General features: G+C 46.0%; 2 protein-coding genes across 2 annotated transcripts in view; one reads left to right on the top strand and one right to left on the bottom strand.

The window, feature by feature from the left end:
• ADAMTS12 (ADAM metallopeptidase with thrombospondin type 1 motif 12) overlaps positions 1-3,701 on the bottom strand; it is a 137,592-nt gene extending 133,891 nt beyond the window's left edge. The window contains exon 1 of the mRNA XM_029961522.1: positions 3,320-3,701. Coding sequence (XP_029817382.1) covers positions 3,320-3,701 — 382 coding nt within the window. The remainder of the gene's footprint in view (positions 1-3,319) is intronic.
• An 8,704-nt stretch (positions 3,702-12,405) lies between these two features.
• Positions 12,406-15,722, top strand: RXFP3 (relaxin family peptide receptor 3). The gene has a single exon (XM_008932105.3). The coding sequence runs from the start codon at positions 12,412-12,414 to the stop codon at positions 13,747-13,749; it is 1,338 nt and encodes a 445-aa protein (XP_008930353.3). The 5' UTR covers positions 12,406-12,411; the 3' UTR covers positions 13,750-15,722.
• The last annotated feature ends 1,827 nt before the right edge of the window (positions 15,723-17,549 follow it).

Below are 17,549 nucleotides of genomic sequence, written 5' to 3'. Positions count from 1 at the left end.
GCAGTATGAGAAGTGGCACGTGGCCGCTTGTGTTTCCTCAGGCCATGGACCCTTGAGACACATAACTGAAACACTTCCAACTGAAAAGAAAACTAAACAAAACACACAAAAACCCCACTTCCCAGCACATATATAAAGCTACACAAGAAATTTGGCCTTCTCTCTGCAACATCTCTATTTCAGAAGCAAGATTATTCTCTTACACAACAGATTTCTTCACACACAAGCCTTTCCACCAGTCTACAGTGACCTGGAGCCTCTGTAGGACAAGGCACAGTAGTGGGCTTTTAGGCCCCAACAGTCTTGACAGGTCTTGACAACACGGTGACTAATGCCTACCACAAGTTCTGAGAGACATCTGCTCTTGTCCACATAAGGGGACTGAAACACGGGAAACTCAGTCCACACCTTCATGCCTGCAGTCTATATAGCCTCTAGGTAGCACAAAAGGTGCCAGCTACCAAAAAATTTAGCAGCTGAAGCTAAACCAAGGTCTCCCCTTCCTCACACGCCAGAGTGAAGCAAAAAGCGGGCAGGTAGAAGAGATAAAAAACACCCAAAAATACAGCTTAACTGCAGATGTTGAATTACAAGACTTCTGGGAAGTCCCACATCCCATATCGTGCTAGCAAAGACAGGCTAACAGAGAATGCTGCAAGACCAGGCCCCCATTTCTGCAGTTTTCAGCACAACTCATTAAATAATCAAATTCAATGCCTGAAGGAAAACTTACTCATTTGCTGTCACTGTGTGATTTGCCTCTGCCTGATGTCTTGAATTTAATTTGTTGTGGCTTAACTGTTAAGCTCCATGCAAGGCCAAAGACTTGTGGTTTTGGACTTCAAACTATACAAGGAAGTTTTTATCTCATCACTACAGCCATTAGTGCATAGAGGTTAAGGCAAATTAGACACCATCATCAGTAAATGGAAGAAAATGGTGAAGAATTGGGTGGCAACAGGATTATCAAAGCAGAGAAATCCAACTTCTTCCACCAACTCCTTAAATACTCATTTAGTCACTGGAGAGGGGAATTATGCTGCAATAATAATAACTGTAATATAACTGTAGAAATGAATTATTATTAAGCTTTCAAAAGACCAGAGAGAATAAGATTATTACAACAAAAAATTTAACAGGATGAGGCTAAAGATATTTCTGCAAGTAATCATTATCAGTTTTGTCTAGACAGTTAGGTAGAAGTTAGCAAAGGCAATCCTACCATTAACAGAACAATTTATTGAGCTCCATATTAAGCCTAAAACACTGCTTGACCTTTTGAGCTGGAGAAGAATCTAAAACAAAGACAAGAGGTATGATTTTGGTGATACCTTTCTGCTCTTCTAAGAAAGAATAACTAAACACATGCAACCCAAACTGCACAAAAATAAGGGCTGCATCCTTCAACACTGAATGTCTCAATTTTTCTAAAGTAACATGAATTCCTATTAAAACACCACAGGTTCCCATAAAACTTAGCAGCAGCAAACATAAATGGAGGGAATCCACATCAGTGCCACTGACAAGCCTTAGGGCTGACATGTCACAGCATCTCCCTTGGACACCTAGTATACCCTCTACTCCAGGGAAGTCCTGCCAATGAAGTGGGCACTGCTCAGGATATTAAGGCCAGGAAAGGTCAGAGAATGTTTGTTGTGTTTCCAGAACTGCAGCCTGAGCATGCTGGCTTGCATCTGTGCTGCAAACAAGACCAAATCATCACACTGAGCAGCACACTCTCAAGTCAGTACTTTGCCATGCAATCATGCTGACTGCTCAGGCCCTCTGGGCACGTAGGACAAGCAAGGTTCAGGCCCCTCATGCTTGTTTGACTAGTCTAAGTATTGTTTAAGTTGTCAGAGAAATCTTCCCTGCAGACCTTCCTAATTCTGAATCATTGAAAACATCTGATAATATTCAAAACCACTGCTGTCTGTTCTGCTCCTCTGTGGATACAAATTCAGCACACATGGCAGAGAACTGCCTTATTAAGAATGGCTGTACACAAAGTGAATAAATTAGAATAAAGAAAAAAACATACACAATCTGTCCCACATAACAGGAACACCACAATTACTTTCAGACAGATAACACATTTCCTGACAAAAGTCCTTTAAAATGTTATACATCATCATTTGCCATTGTTTCATCTTGATCTTTGTAGTTCATCTACATCTGCCCCAAAAATCATCTGGCTTCTTTTCAAACAATTCCTTGGGATAGGAAATAGTGTGGCTCATCTTGTGAGGAATCATCTTTGCAAGCCAAAGAACAGCTCTGTACCCAGCAAACATCCCAAGTTCCAAAGCCCTACGGCAGGGAAAAGGCCTTCAACACTCAGCAAGGGCATCCTTAACTGTCCCATCTGCCACACTCTTTATGGATGGGGAGGGAGCAGAACACTTCAGCTATTCCAGATTTAAATTTTAGTCCTTCACACTTCCCACTGCAATAAACCTTACTCTGAAAAAAAAAAAAAAAACAACAATAAAACAATTAACCACATTTTGAACTGCCTCTTTACTCAATGCTATTTGAAAAGCCTAGATTTTGCATGCCTAGAAAGTTAAATTAATTCTACATTCATTTCCTAACGCCTGACAACTAAACAGCTACTACATGCTAACACAGCCATATCCCTCTTCTGTTCCATTTAGAGTCACAGGAGTATAATGACTGTGACATTTACTTTAAATGAATCCAGCAGGACCTGACTTCAGGATAACTGTTCACTTTTCAAGCATCTTACTTAAACACTTTTCCTTTCCACAATCTCTGAGGGGTGAGAAAATTTTCTGCTCTGTGTTCAAGCTCTCCTACTGACAGCACCACAGATGTTAATTGCATCAGAAAGATTTTCAGGAAGCAAAATTTCCTCCTACACTTTCTTCTACAACCAGGCAGAGTCCTCCAGCTAATCATAATTCTTCTCCCTTAGGAGCCACTTCTCCGATTTTCCTTAAACAGGCAACAGGATAAAATTCCCGAGTTACACCCCTCCAAGACCAAAGGAGTCGAAAACTTGACCCACCTGCGAGGGCAGCCTCAAAGACCCCTCCCGCAGATAAAGTCTGACTTGCAATTACCACCCTCACTGAACGTGAATAGCTCACAGTGGGTGTTAAACCCCGGTAACACCAATCCTTCTGTAGCGTCCGCTGCTTTAGTGCAGAAGCGAGCGTTTGTTTAAAAATAAATAAATAATCAGGACAGCAAACTTTCTCAGCTTAGCAGTACAAAACGATTCTGGCATTTACAGAGTTGCCCCTAAACGAGGAAGACCAGCAAAAAAGCGGGGTTCCGTGATACCTTCATTTACACAGCGGAATTCGGTGACTGCCAAGGAGCCGCAGGAAGGCGCAGCCGAGAGCGCTGAGCCCTCGGTGCACAACTTTGGGCGCGGAGCAGCCCGTCCCGGCTGGCGCCCAGGGCAGCGCTGCCAGCGGGAGGGAGCCCGGGCAGCACCGGGGGCCGGCACGGCGCTGCTCGGGCAGGAGGGCAGGCGAGCAGCGCCGCGGAGCCGCGCTTCCACCGGCTGGAAGCCGGGAAGGCTGGAAGCACATCCGCGACGGGACCGCTCCCCCGCGCCCCAAGACCGCGCGACTGCCTTGCCCGCCGTCGGGGAAGGCCGAGCCGCCGGCCGGCGGAGCCCCCCCAGGCAGAGCGCTGGGGCGCAGGACGAGCAGCCAAGAGGAGACCATGCGCGCGCCGCCCGCTCGCGGGACACATGCATGCGCGGGCGGGCGGCTCCGAGCGGGGCCGCCGCCCTCCGGGCCGCGCGCCGGGGCGGCATGGCCGCCGCGGACAAGCGGCGCTCCCCACAAGGCGCGCGGGGCCGTCCCGGTGTTGGTTTCTGCCGGCGGAGAAGTAGGGCTGTGGGAGGGAGCCGCTCCCGAAGCCCCCGCCTCGGAGCCGCAGGGTTACGCGTGGGCGAACCGGGCCGGGCCGGCGGGGAGGGGAGGGGAGGAGAGGCCGCCAACAGGGGCTGCCGCCCCCCCTCCGCCCTCCACCGCGGCCAAAGTGGGGCGTTCGCCCCGGCAGCTCTCGGGAGGGCCGCCCCGCACAGGGCAGCATCCCCTCCCCGGTCACACGCCGGTGGTCTCCGCTGAAGGGCGCGGGGAAGGCGCAGCCCCCGCACCCGCCCTGGCAGAGGTTCCCCCGGCCGCTGGAGAAAGTGCTCGAAGCGCTTGGGAGTTTAAAGTGTTTTCCACCACGTTCCGCTGCAGCGGGAAGGGACGGCGCGGATCTCGCCCCGCCTGAGGCGCCCGGAACCCACGGTCCCTCGGGGTTGGGCAGCCAAAGCCCAGCCTTCAGACTGCCTCACAGAATCACAGAGTCAATTACGTTGGAAGAGACCTCTGAGATCATCGAGTCCAACCTATGACAGAACACCACCTTGTCAACAAGACCACGGCACCAAGTGCCACGTCCAGTTTTAACTTAAACACCTCCAGGGAAGGCGACTCCACTGCCTCCCGGGGCAGTCCCTTCCAATGTCTAATCAGCTTTTTTGTGAAACTATTCTTCCCAATGTCCAACCCAAACTTCCCCTGATGCAGCCTAAGACTCTTCAGAGTGTCGAGGCCATTGCGTGTTTTAGCTGTCGCATTGGGGTTACTTCTGAATGTCTTCCCTTTGTAAGGAAAGTTCCTAACAGCCTTGGCACCTACGTTTTTAAGTGCATGCCGTGTTCTCTCTGCCAAGGATCCCCTGACATGGCCTCTGATGAGGTTGCTGCCAGGCTGACGCTCCACAGACGGGTGCCCACTTCAGTACTGTCCCATGCTTACAGCTTGGGCTGAATTCCACATCTACTTCAAAAGCCTCCTGCCCAAAGGTGACTTTCTTGTATAGTTTTGTGGCAAACTATGCTTATTTGTGCCTGTTTCTCTGCTCAGACTTTCCCCAAGGTGAATGGCTGCCGCAGTTCAACTGCCTTATCTGTGAGAACTGTGAACCCCAGGCTCCAAAGCAGAAAAAATGCAAAAAAGAGTTAAAGCTCCAAAGGTTTCTAAATCTGGTAGAAATGTGGCTTCCCCCAGGACTGAGACAAGATAACTCTGGAAACAGAGAATATTTGTAAAAGAGTGATACTTGATTTAGGAGTCATCATGTGCTCTCTTCTAGCTAATGGAAGGACATAGACCACGCAAAAGATACCAGACAGCACTTGCCAAGAGAAGATTTGTTCATTGCAAGGTATTTAATATACCTGTCCATATATTCTGCATATCAATAACATTATCTCTTACAGCAACATGTTTCCTGGTGTGCTTGCCATCAGGATTCTTAATCTATTCAGAGAGTGGGCACTAAACTGTTTTGTGAGATTGGGTATTATACCTGATTAGCTCTTTCTCAGTACTTCCCTGAGACTAATTTAAACCTTAGTGTGACCTGAAACTGATATTATATATACGTAATATTTAACATTTAAAAACACTTGACAATTGTTGCAAAGAACGAGTTACACAATTTGCCATGAACAGTTTAAAATAATTAAATTGGTGAATAAGGAAGTATCTACAGTAAATGGAATAAAAAGGAAAAAGACTATAAAACAAGGAGAATAGGCTAGGAGCATTGGAAAGAAGGGGTGACTGTCCAAGGGATGGCCATATATTTACAAAGTATTGGGTTAACGTATTTCTTGAAGGTAATCAGAAAAGTAGTCCTTCTGTGAGAGACATTTAACTATTTGCTTCAGTTTCCAGTAATCTTTTTGGGTAGGTGTTCATTGAGTCTGACATGAGGCAACAGTATTTCATGAAAGGTTCCATCTTGGATTCTTCCTCATCAGGAAAAGTTAATTCCTTTTACCTATAATTCTCTCCAACCCTGGAAATGATGGAGAACTAAAAGCTTTAGGAACTCAAGAGGGTTTGTGGGAATGTGGGGGTTTTCTGTTTGTTTGGTTGGTTTGGTTGGTTGTTTTAAGGACAAAAAATTGCAGATGCAAAAGTCATATGGAGTGGACAAAGAGTACTGTGAGAATCTGGCCTAAAACATCTATAACTCCCTGGGCTTTGTGCCAGCATGTACGTACACAGAAGAAATGATTCACTGGGTGTAGTATCAGAAAATACCCTGGGGGACAGTAGAGTTCCTACTTAAGGGATGTTGTGCCTGTAGCTGGCACAGTCACAGTGTCCAAAACACAGCACTTTACCAGCTACTAAGAGGAAAACTATCTCTACCCCTGCTAAAACCAGGACATACATTCAGTCAAAATGTGAAGAAATGGCACAAGTAGAAAGCACTTTCCTGCTGTGAGTACATACTGAGGCCAGCTATTTAAGTGAACGGAATTTATGGCACTGTCTCTTCCCAGCAGTTTCCTGTTCCAAAGAGGCATTACCAGAGGTTTGGCGCCTTTTTTGAAAGTATTTGAATTTTTTTTCCAACTTAACCTCAACTGTAAAAGGAAAAAGAATACAGTACTATATCAGCTCTGTTCTTTTGGCAACAAAGTTATTGCAGTACAGTAACTGCATCTCCACACAGAAAAACCTGTACATTTATTGAAAGGTCACAATCAAGAGACACAGTCAAGCCTGGATTGGCAAACCAGACACAATATCTGGATTCTTTTAAATTTAAGTAGACTTCCAAGACAGCAGTAAAATAAATGTGTGTGTAGCAATTTATATGTATGTAGAAATGTACAGAGAAACAGAAAAACTGAGGTTGTGAGCAGCGACGAACTGAAACACAAATTGTATGATTTCACATAGAGGAGTTGCTACAAAATGAAGCCCACTGAAGACAGTCAGGAAATATGCTTTACTAGGAATGAGAGTCTCCTAAAAGTTATCTAGTACACACTTGCTTGCCTGCTCCTCCGATCAGCAGGGAGAGAAGATACCTCTGGAGGATGACACATCCCTTTCTGTCACATGCAAGGTGAAACACTGTCCAGACCTGATTATCTGTTAACTATACAGGCAGCTTAACAGTTTGCTTGGACTAGAAGTGTTAAGAAGATGAATCACACCTGATGTGGTGGGCCATGTTAAAGGTGTATTGAGTATTGGTAGACGTGAATTGAAAGAGAATTAGTCTGAATCCCAAAGACTCTGTGGAGTGTGCTGGGTAATTATTGTTGCATCCATTGATCTATTGTTCTCAGGCAGATTTAGATGGAAGTTTGTAAGTACCTTTTTTTTTAATTCTTATTCCCACTTTCTCATTTAGAGATGCAGCCTCCTACCATAGCTAACTATTGGTAAATGACCTAGAGATTGCTGGATCCCTCAACTTCCAATTCATTATAAAGATTTTTGGAATTTCGTAAGTTACTCATGCAAAAAAAAATATTTGCTGACATTCCACTCATAGTATGTTTGTCGGCAGATCCAAGTAACAGAATGAAGCAAACTCTATAGTCAGTGATTCTATGACATGAAAGTTTTTGGGATGCTCACACTCAAATTCCTGATCAGTCTTCAAACACTGATTGTTATTTTTAATTAATAAGCTAATTCACAGAATTATAATTTTGTGCTTAGTCTATGTGAATTTAAAATTCATTCATTCATCATACTACCCATGTTAATTGTTTAAAAGCATATTTCTGGAGCAACAGGACACATTGAAATTAGCTTTGCATGAAAATTAATGCCAGAAAAATATATTCTCAGTGCTCTGTATAGAAAGCCAATGATGGGAGAAGATGAACATGATTAAAGTGATTTGGAGATTTCTTGAATTAAAATTTACTTCTGTGTCCAAATAATAATTTCTTGAGGATATGTCTATGGTCCATGAAGCATACCATGAAGCACCGTATGATCATTTTGTTATCTAACTGAAATGAAAACCTCTATACATTTCCCACTACATTTTTAAGAAAAGAACTGCCATGAAAATCTTCCCATGGTGGATATATACTAAGTCACACCAAACCTGCACTCTCAGAATGGAGAAAGTAGAGTTGTAAAATGCAGCTCAAACTGTAACAGTTATTGTCTGAATTTAGTCAAAAGCATGAGATTGTAGCCTTGAGCTCATAAAAAGCCAAAGGGAGACCATATGCTTTCCAGAAATTGGAACTGAGAAAATAAACAAATATGAAATTTCCTTTTCCTGTTTCCTTCTCCTCCTCCAGACTTTTGTTTTAATGAGAAGAAAATGCCACAAAAAGAATTATTAATAAACGGAATACAATTGCAAGAACGTAACATTTGAGAATAATGTAAAACCCATTGAAGTTACATATATTACTAACTCTTTTTAATGAAATCTGTTCAAGAGCTTTACTATTACTACATTTTACTTCAGCATCGAAATAGAAAAAAAAATTAAACATCTCTTATTGCTATAAAAAGAACCCAAGAAATAGTCCCATGTTTCTGTGTTAAGTGATATATTCAACATTTCAATAATTTGTTAAAGCTACAAAAATTACTTTCATTTTGAAAACAGAACCCCATCTCCCTTCCCAAAACATTTCAGAAGAGCGTACAGTTGGTTCAGTCACTGTTGTAATTGTAGTAAATCTTTTGTTTGTGTACCAGGTCTGTAAAAGGAGTGAAAAATTACAGGAATTCTTTAGGGTGAATTGGAGGAAAGTTATAATTTTCAGCAAATGTTGAAAGTTTTTTTGCATGTTTATCTGAAACATTTTTAAATGCTATTTGAGAAACACCTGCAGGGACACTTTTATCTGTGATACAGTATAGTCAGAATCAATGGGCAGCTTCTGTTGGTGGTCTGAACTGGTGAAAGCTTCTTAAGTTTGCTGTACTGATGGATCCTGTCTGCAGGCAATCTAGCAACCTCAGTCCTATGGATTATTTTAGCATAATACTACATATACGCCAAAAAACCTCTTACAAAACCCTACAGGATCTGTTTGAGATCTCCAAAATAAACAAATCAGCCATTTTTTCACAATTATCACCAGAATACATCACAAAAGCCTATGCCTATCAAGTTTATTTCAGTTTTCATAAAGTTTGAGTCAGTAACACCACTTCCACTGGCACTTTGATAAAAAGAAGGCTCTGAAAAGTTACGTATTAGCAACAAGCCTTTGGCAGCATTGGTGAAATGAATAGGGAACAAACAGAAGACAATATTTTCCGGAACAATGACCCTTGGGTATTATGTTTGCTGAATTTGGCAATACTTTTTGAAAGTAGCGGATGGCTTTTTTAACATTTTTCCAGCCATGGAAGTGTTCTAACAGTGTGTTAAATTATTCAGCAAATATTTCTTTTATTATTTATCTAGGTGTAGCAAGTTTCCTTATCTGCCTCTAAAATTTCTCTAAGGTGAAGAATGACAAAAGAAAAGTACAGTCCACCCAAGGCTAAAAAGGAATTTTGCTGGTGTTCAAAATATGAGCAAAACCCTTGGGTAAATATTTCACACTTGCAGCCCTGAGTTCAAAGTTCACTACCAGTGTGTTCCTGTGAGATACCTCAGTTCACACTTTGTGGCTTTCTCTGGGTGACGAAGAGAAAAAGCAATATATCTTTGGACATTGTTTCCCACCTCCTCACCTTTCTGAATCACTATTACTGTTCAGCCCCTGTTATGTATCAACAAGATGTGCCAAGCAGAAGAAATGGTAGAAGAAATAATTCTATGTAAGACATGCTTGCTGCTATTTTTCCAGTAAAATATTTAAAACTGGGTGTGGAGCTAGCAATGTGATGAGAACGGGGGCAGAATTCAATGTGGAAAAAATCCACTTCTGCACTGTCAGTCTCACTAATGATTTACCAAGTGAACAAATCATAGCCTCTGTATGACTCGATTCCAGATTATTTTTTTCCTTGTGAGCTGATAGTAGCAGGTCCAAGTAGAGAGGTAAAATTGAATAAGAACTTGCTTGTTGCAAATAAATTACCAACCCTGGTTTTGGATAAGTGCTGACACTAGTGCCAAGGCAGCTATCACTGCTGAGGGCTGGCGGGCACCAGCACTGTTTACAGAGCCTCTGCAGTGTTGCAGCTCTGATTGAAACTCAGTGTTTTCACTTTGTTTGTTTATATGGTTGTTCCACTGCCATTGAAGGATCCTTGGCTTTCTCTTCTGCGTGCACGGTTTTACAGTTGACTGCAGCACTGGTGGAACTGATGGGATTGTCAAGTTTCACTGCAAGGATGGTTTCCTCTGCATGAGAGAATTTGAGAAACTGTGGCCATTCAGCAGGCTAAGAGATGCAACTTTACACCCTGCTATTGAAAATGGCATCTCAGTGCAACCCTAGTCAGTGATTAAGAGCTATGGGAGCCTAGGAAAAAATCCATGATTTGGAGAAAATATGTTGGATTTGGTTGGGGTAGAGTCAGTTTTCTTCACAGTGGCTAGAATGTATATCTGGTTTGTGCTTAACACAGGGTTGATAATATTGATAAAATGTTTTTGTAATGACAGAGCAATGTTTACACAGAGCCAAGGCCTTTTCTGCTTTTCACAGTGCCACGCTGGCAAGGAGGTTGGAGGTGCATGGGAAGCTGGGAGAAGACACAACTGGGACAGGTGACTCAAACTGACCAAAGGGATGTTCCAGACCACATGACATCATGCTCAGTAAATAAAGTGGCAGGAAGAAGGAGGAAGAGGGTGATCTTTGGAGTGATGGAGTTTGTCTTCCCAAGTAACTGTCACACATGATGGAGCTCCGCTCTCCTGGAAATGGCTGAAAACCTGCCTGCCCATGGGAAACTGTGAATTAATTCCTTGTTTTGCTCTGTTTTCCCTATTAAACTGTCTTTGTCTCAACCCACGAGTTTTCTAGCTTTTATCCATCCAGTTCTCTTCCCCATGCCTCTGGTGGGGAAGCGAGTGAGTATCTATGTGGTGCTTGGCTGCTGGCTGGGGTTAAACCACAACCAGAAGAAATGTCAGGAGTCCATTTTTCAAGGGCTTCTGCAGTCAGCCTTCTGAAGGCTCTGTTGGTTTTTTTGTTTGTTTGTTTGTGTGTTTTTTGTGGTTTTTGTTTTTAATTTAATACATCTTTCCAGTACCAATATATTTAGTATAGCAAGTAATCTGGAGTCTAAGTCTTTCCAGGGCATTGCATTGCTAATTCAGGAATTATATTCGTTATATGCAATATGAATGATGTATAAAACTTCCTAATTACTCTTGTTCCCCTTTAAAATTCCCATACCACGATCTGGCAGATACTTTTACAGGGTTTCTGTAGATATAAACCAAAGTGATGAGTGGACTGCTGGCAACAAATGGCGCATACAACAATGTGTGCAGGAAGTTCAGTGAGATAAATCAATGGAGAAATAATTTACTTGTTAAATGTTCCGTTAATCTTCCCCTGATGGCTGATTCACAGTGCTTTATTTAGATATATTTAGAATCTATTTGGTTTTCAAAATGCGCAGTTATCTTGGTTTATTTAAAAGCAGGAGGGGAGAAGGAAAACCTCCGTTCCTTATTCCCATCGGTTGCGTTATCTTTCTGCTGCAGACTTGGTGGGGAAGTGAGTTTCGGGCCCCAGGCACGGCAGGGATGGGGCCGGGGCCGGCTGCCTCCGCTTCCCGGCGCGACGGAGCCCCCTGCGGGAGGCATTCCGCGGCCGCCCCTCCACCTCCATCCCGGCGAACCGGCTGCTCCCGCTCTTCCTTTTGCCCAAGCACTGCGTGCCACCGCCAGCCGGACTTTACAGCTTCGTCGTACGTGCGGTTCGTCTTAAAACTAGGGAGAGCCACCGTCTCCCGACGTCCCGAAAGCGGGAGAAGCTTTTGTCAGCCGCTGTCCGCAACGTGGTCGTTTAGTGCCGAGGTTTCTCAGGCGTGAGAGCTCAGCTTGTTTCGTGCTCACCCTGCGGCTCGGCGGAGCTGCGACTCGCCCCCAGCACTTGATCCCGCGCGGGGGACGCGGAGGCGGGGGGTTCTGTGGAGGTGGCCGCGGGCGCGACATCGGGGTATCACATCGAGGGGAGTGGATTCGCCTCTGGCCGGGCGCTTGCGCGAGCTCACCCGCGGGAACGCGCCCGCCCGGCTGTTCACAGGCGCCTTTCGCTAAGGTAGCGGGGACGGACGGGGGCGATCCGTGGGGGCAGCCACAGGATAGGGGAGCCCGGAGCGCGGGAGCCGCGCCTCAGCACCGGGAGAGCTCCACGCCCACCGCGCATGCCCCGGCGCATCCGTGCAGCGCGGTATAAGCGCGGCGCGCAGGGGCGGCGCCAGCGTCCCTCCTTCCAGCCGGGAACAGCGTGCCAGCCCAGCCAGCCAGCCCAGCAGCCAGCCAGCCAGCCAGCCAGCCACCAGCCAGCCAAGCCAGCCAACCAGCCAGCCAGCCAGCCAGCCACCTACCCAGCCAGGAACAGCTGTGCCGTCCATCCAGCCGGGAACAACCCGTGCCCTGTCCCCACTGCCGCTGCCGGTCTGCTTCTGGGAAACAAAGCTCCTGCGGACCCGTCCTTCACCCTAGCATGGGATGGGTGAGCCCTGCGAACGCGGTGCCTGCTCGCCGGCCGCTGGCATGAAGGAAGGAGCGGACCAGGAGTCCTGGGACGCGCCGCTGGGTTTCCTGGAGGGCGTTCAGATGGACAACAGGAGCAACATGTCCTTCCTGCAGTTGTTAAAGAACATCAACCTGGAGCGAGCTGACGGGATGCAGGGGGACAGCTCTGACGTGGTGAGGATTGTCATCTCACTGGTGTACTCCGTAGTGTGCGCCCTGGGGCTGGTGGGCAACCTACTGGTGCTCTACCTGATGAAAAGCAAACAAGGCTGGAGAAAATCCTCCATCAACCTCTTTGTGACCAGCCTGGCAGTGACTGACTTCCAGTTTGTCCTGACCTTGCCATTCTGGGCAGTGGAGAACGCGCTGGACTTCAACTGGCTCTTTGGCAAGGCAATGTGTAAGATTGTCTCATACGTGACAGCCATGAATATGTATGCCAGTGTATTCTTTCTCACTGCCATGAGTGTGGCTCGATACCGCTCTGTGGCTTCAGCCTTGAAGAATCAGCGTCGAGGAGACCCCCTGAGTGGCTGCTGCTCTGCCAAGTGGCTTTGTGCACTCATCTGGCTGTCAGCTGTCCTGGCTTCCCTGCCCCATGCCATTTTTTCCACCACTGCCACTGTCTTTGATGATGTTCTCTGCCTTGTCAAGTTCCCAGAAGGCCGAGGCAGCAATGGCCAATTCTGGCTGGGTCTGTACCACATCCAGAAGGTGTTGCTGGGCTTTGTGGTGCCGCTGGTCATCATTAGTCTCTGCTACTTGCTCCTGGTGCGCTTCATCACTGACAAGCACGTTGGCAGCACTTGCAGCGGTCCCAGCACCAGGCGCCGCTCCAAAGTGACTCGGTCAGTGTCCATCGTGGTGTTGTCTTTTTTCTTGTGCTGGCTGCCTAATCAAGCACTTACCACATGGGGGATACTCATCAAACTCAACGTGGTGCACTTCAGCAATGAGTACTTCCTCTCCCAAGTGTACCTCTTTCCCATCAGCGTGTGCCTGGCACACTCAAACAGCTGCCTCAATCCCATCCTCTACTGCCTCATGCGCAGGGAGTTTCGCAAGGCACTGAAAAGCCTCCTCTGGAGGATCACCTCACCTTCCCTCACCACCATGCGCCCTTTCACTGACACCACCAAGCCTGAGAAGGAGGAGCAGGCTCTGCATGCCTTGGTGCCTGTCCACCCTGTCACTGCTGCTTCCCCTGCTGCCGCCATCCAGCCGGAGGTGGCTTATTACCCGCCCGGGGTGGTGATGTACAGCAGCCGCTGTGACCTGCTGCCTGCCAGCTCCATGGAGCATCGCTGCTGAGACGGGCAGGGGGCTCTGGGGGGTGGGACTGTGGGCTCTGTGCAAGGACTGTGGCCCTGGGATATTGAATACCTGTCAGGGACAAGGGGAGGAGGAATGGGTAAAGGAGGACTTCTGTGTGAGAGATGCTCTTTTGCAGTTGTGTCTGCCCTTGGATGCTTGATGAAAATGCCCCCCGAGCTGGAGAACAGGAGTAGGAGGAGGCAGAAGTGGGGTATTTCTAGGAGATGCCTTTTAGTGCTTGTTCTGGGTCACAGGAACTGGGGAGGGTGATGGGACTCCAGCCAGGGAGGATGCAGAATGTGCTAAGTACCATAGGAAGGAGAGTGGCTGGGTGGGGTGGAGTGAGGCTGGGAGGCCTTGACTGTGTCCCCCCAGCTTGGAGCTGTAAGCAGCAAGAGGCCAGCAGCTCTCCCACCCTGTTTGTCTGTGGCAGGGAGAGGGAGCTGAGCTCCTTTCTCACTGATGCAGGACATTGTAAAAGGTGCCAGCCTGACTGTGGTCGCTGTTCCCTGGGCTCCAGTGCTGGCACAGGGATCAGACAGCCTATGTCCTATTTCAAACCTGCCCTAAGGGAAACAGCCAGGACAAGTGGGTACAAGACTCTTATTGTTCAGGCTTGGCCCCTTTCTCCTCTTTTAGAGACCTATGAAAGAGAGGGGACAAGGGGCACTGTGCTCCCCTCCAGATTTTGCAGGATATGTTTTTCTAGCTACCCCCATCCCCTCAGCTGCTACCAGGATATAGAGCAACCCAGACAGCCAAGGGGAAAACCAAGGACAGAACTTGAATCTTGATGGGGAGGCGTTGCTTTGCCTGGGTTTGGAGGGGAGGATGTGAGCCCCCTGGCATTGTGTTCCCCATACTCTCTCCAGGCTGCTGGGGGGAAAACCTCACTGCCCGAGACCATGTGGAGCAAGGCAGCATCTTTCCCAGGGTGCTGAAGCTGCAGGCTTTATTCTTGCTGCACTTCAGACAGTTTGTATTTCACTTCAGGAAACCAGCACAACTGTAAATAAAATAATAAAAAAAAAAAAAAACAGGGGAAAAAGAAACAATCTTAGACACTTCACATCACTTGCTCTGGGATACTTCTGGGTTCAGTTAAAACCAAGTACAATGGCTTTTGTTCTGCTAAGGGTCTGCACTGATGCTTGCCAGTGTTTCAGTTAACTCCAATTCAGCTCCTCTAGGTTGACCAGCCCTAGGGCCTGCAGGTCAGCACTTTTGTAGCCTAGAGAATGTCAGGGACAATGCCTGACACAGCCTGTGTTCCAGAGGAACACCCAGCAAATAATTTGAGGTTGATCTGAAATGAACTTTCCTGGGGATGAAAAAGTGTATTTTTAAGCTGTGAAAGTTTTTATGGTAAGGCTATATATTTACTTTTTAAAATTTTGTTTTTAATTACAAGGAAAAAATTATTTAAAATGTAAAGGTCACAGTATTTGTTTTAAAATATGGAAAAATGCAACAGTTATTGTTTTGTTTACAGAACACAAGTTCATTAGTTCCCTATACTATGTGTGAGATGATTATTTAAATACAATATTCAAAACTCCTTTCTATTTCCAGTCCCTTTCCTTGCAGCCTAACTCCAACATCTGCCTGACTCTGCTAAAAAAGCATTTATGCAGAGGGTTGTTTTAGTACTGATGTGGAGGAAACTTGCTATTTCTGTCCAGAGAAAACTGCAATGACATTAGTGGCAATTATGCTTTTCAGACTCTGTTTACTGTACATGTTGGTAACTCCTGTTGTAAAATTTGGGTTTGGTCTGAAAGCAGCTGGTTCTGCTACTTGCAAGGAGAAGCTTTTTTTCAAGGCAGAAGAGACTTCTACAGCCTTGGGCACTTGCTAACTGGGAAGATACTGATTTCCAAGGTGTCTGGAGAAGAACAGCAGAAATGAGCTGCCAGCTAATGGGCATACTTAGACAGATGCAAAGACTCTGAAGAAATCAGATATATCCACAGAAGAACTTGAGCATCTGAGTACTGTACAACTTGGCTGCCAGTGTAAGTCTATAGGTACTTAAAGCTTTTTTTCTAGTGAAATTTTTCGTGCCTAGAAATCTGCTCTTGAGCATGCCTAAATCAGTTTAATTCTGTAGCACTTATCTCTGTGCTTGTACAGATATGGGGATATCTCTGTTGGGACTGGGCATACTGTATATCCTGCGAGGGAGGCAACTCTGCATCCCGACACAGGAGACCCTGTGCCAGGCCACGCTAAGTCAGCAGAGGCTGTAAACTTAACTCATTCCCTCCATCCCTTTGAGTCTGTGTCTAGATGTGCTTCTTTGGTCCCACCTTCAGTGTGTGTGCAGATTATGCTCTTTCCTCTGCCTGTTTGAAATGCTTAATTAGGGGGCATAGCTCTCACCCGCAGGCTGAGAGATCAAACTTCCCCTCTTTCACATCCCAGGGGAATGACTGAACCTCTGGGCTGCTTTGTGAACGTGCTCAAACTCTCTGGCTTGAAACAGTTTCCCGTTTGTATGACTTGCTCACTGTTGCTGGATCAGAAGAGGAAAGCAAGCCCTCAACGCTACTTGCAGCACAGGGTGTAACCTCCAAAGAGGAATTGTCTAGATATTTTTTCACTGTAAGCACAGAAGAGAAATTGGATCCATGTCTGGATTTTAGGTCTCTGCTTTCCAAGAACAATGCTTACCTTGCTGCTAGGTCCTGGTCCAATTAAAGTTTCAGTATGCTGTGCAAGTGTTTGAGGCCTTTCCGCAGGTATAGCATCCTAGTGAGTTGAAGAATTTGCAAAAAAATTCATTTGGGTCTCACGTGTTCTGGGAGAAGGCTCTAATGTCTGTGCTGCAGATGAAGAAAGCTGCACAGTTGGATAAGAAAAGGATACGAGGAACTCTTAAGTCCAGAATTCAGAGACATATAATGTGTCTCTATAGGCCAGGAGAAAGTATCTAAATTAAGGAGACAGAAGGAATCTCACAGCCAGATGCTCTTCTTACTGTTTGCTTTTGAACAACATAATTTCTTGCTTAACTTGCTGGGAATTTATTCTCTATCTGATGCTTAAATGTTCTTGTGCATTAAATAAAGGACTATCCAAGTGTCTAAAGCATGACTGTGAATTTCAGTAGATATCAAACTACCTAAAACACATCCACTGAGGTGCTCAGTATGGCAAAACATGTGCTTTTGTGGACATCAATGAAGACATGATTTTATGCCAGCAAAACAACACAGTAAAATAGACGGTGTTCAGAACAACCCATAGTTACCCCAGAATATTAGCAAGGTGCCATTCCCCAAGGAAGTCCCAGGTGTCTGAGCATTACAGACATAAAAACATTACATTTGGAAAATCACCTAAACAGGAAAATACCTTGGGTGTGTAGGGACTTAGGGGGCAGCTCTCTCTCAGGCCACTGATCCACCAGGCCATGAATCTGCTGCTTGAAAGAGGCACAACCCATCCACACCAAATGCTGTTTTAGGCCAGACCAGCAGCTCAGGCTGTGCAGGTCAGTGTGTGTCCAGCATTGTGAAAGAGCACTGCTCTAGCTGTGCACGAGCAGAGGGAAGTTTCACTTCACATGTGCTGTGAATCCCAGCTAACAGAGCATGAAATCTGGGCTCTCAGTTGCACAGGCAGAGCCACTAACCTGGTCCTTGAGAGGAAGGTACTCTGAGTGTGCACAAGGCATCAGGTGTGTGGTCTCAGCAGAGGGTCTTCCCAGCTCAAGAACAGCAAATCCTACTGGATATCCAGTGGCTTCCTAAGTAACAGCACAACATGCTTCAAAAACGCACCTGTTTCCATGT

This window comes from Manacus vitellinus, unplaced genomic scaffold (assembly GCF_001715985.3).
Source record: "Manacus vitellinus isolate BGI_N305 unplaced genomic scaffold, ASM171598v3 scaffold_36_pilon, whole genome shotgun sequence".
NCBI lineage: Eukaryota > Metazoa > Chordata > Aves > Passeriformes > Pipridae > Manacus > Manacus vitellinus.
Note: the sequence above shows the minus strand (reverse complement) of the source record. Positions and strands in the feature narration are given on the sequence as shown.

What these genes read in the sequence shown, in the direction of transcription:
- RXFP3 (XM_008932105.3), top strand. Translation starts at nt 12,412, where the DNA reads ATGGGTGAGCCCTGCGAACGCGGTGCCTGCTCGCCGGCCGCTGGCATG.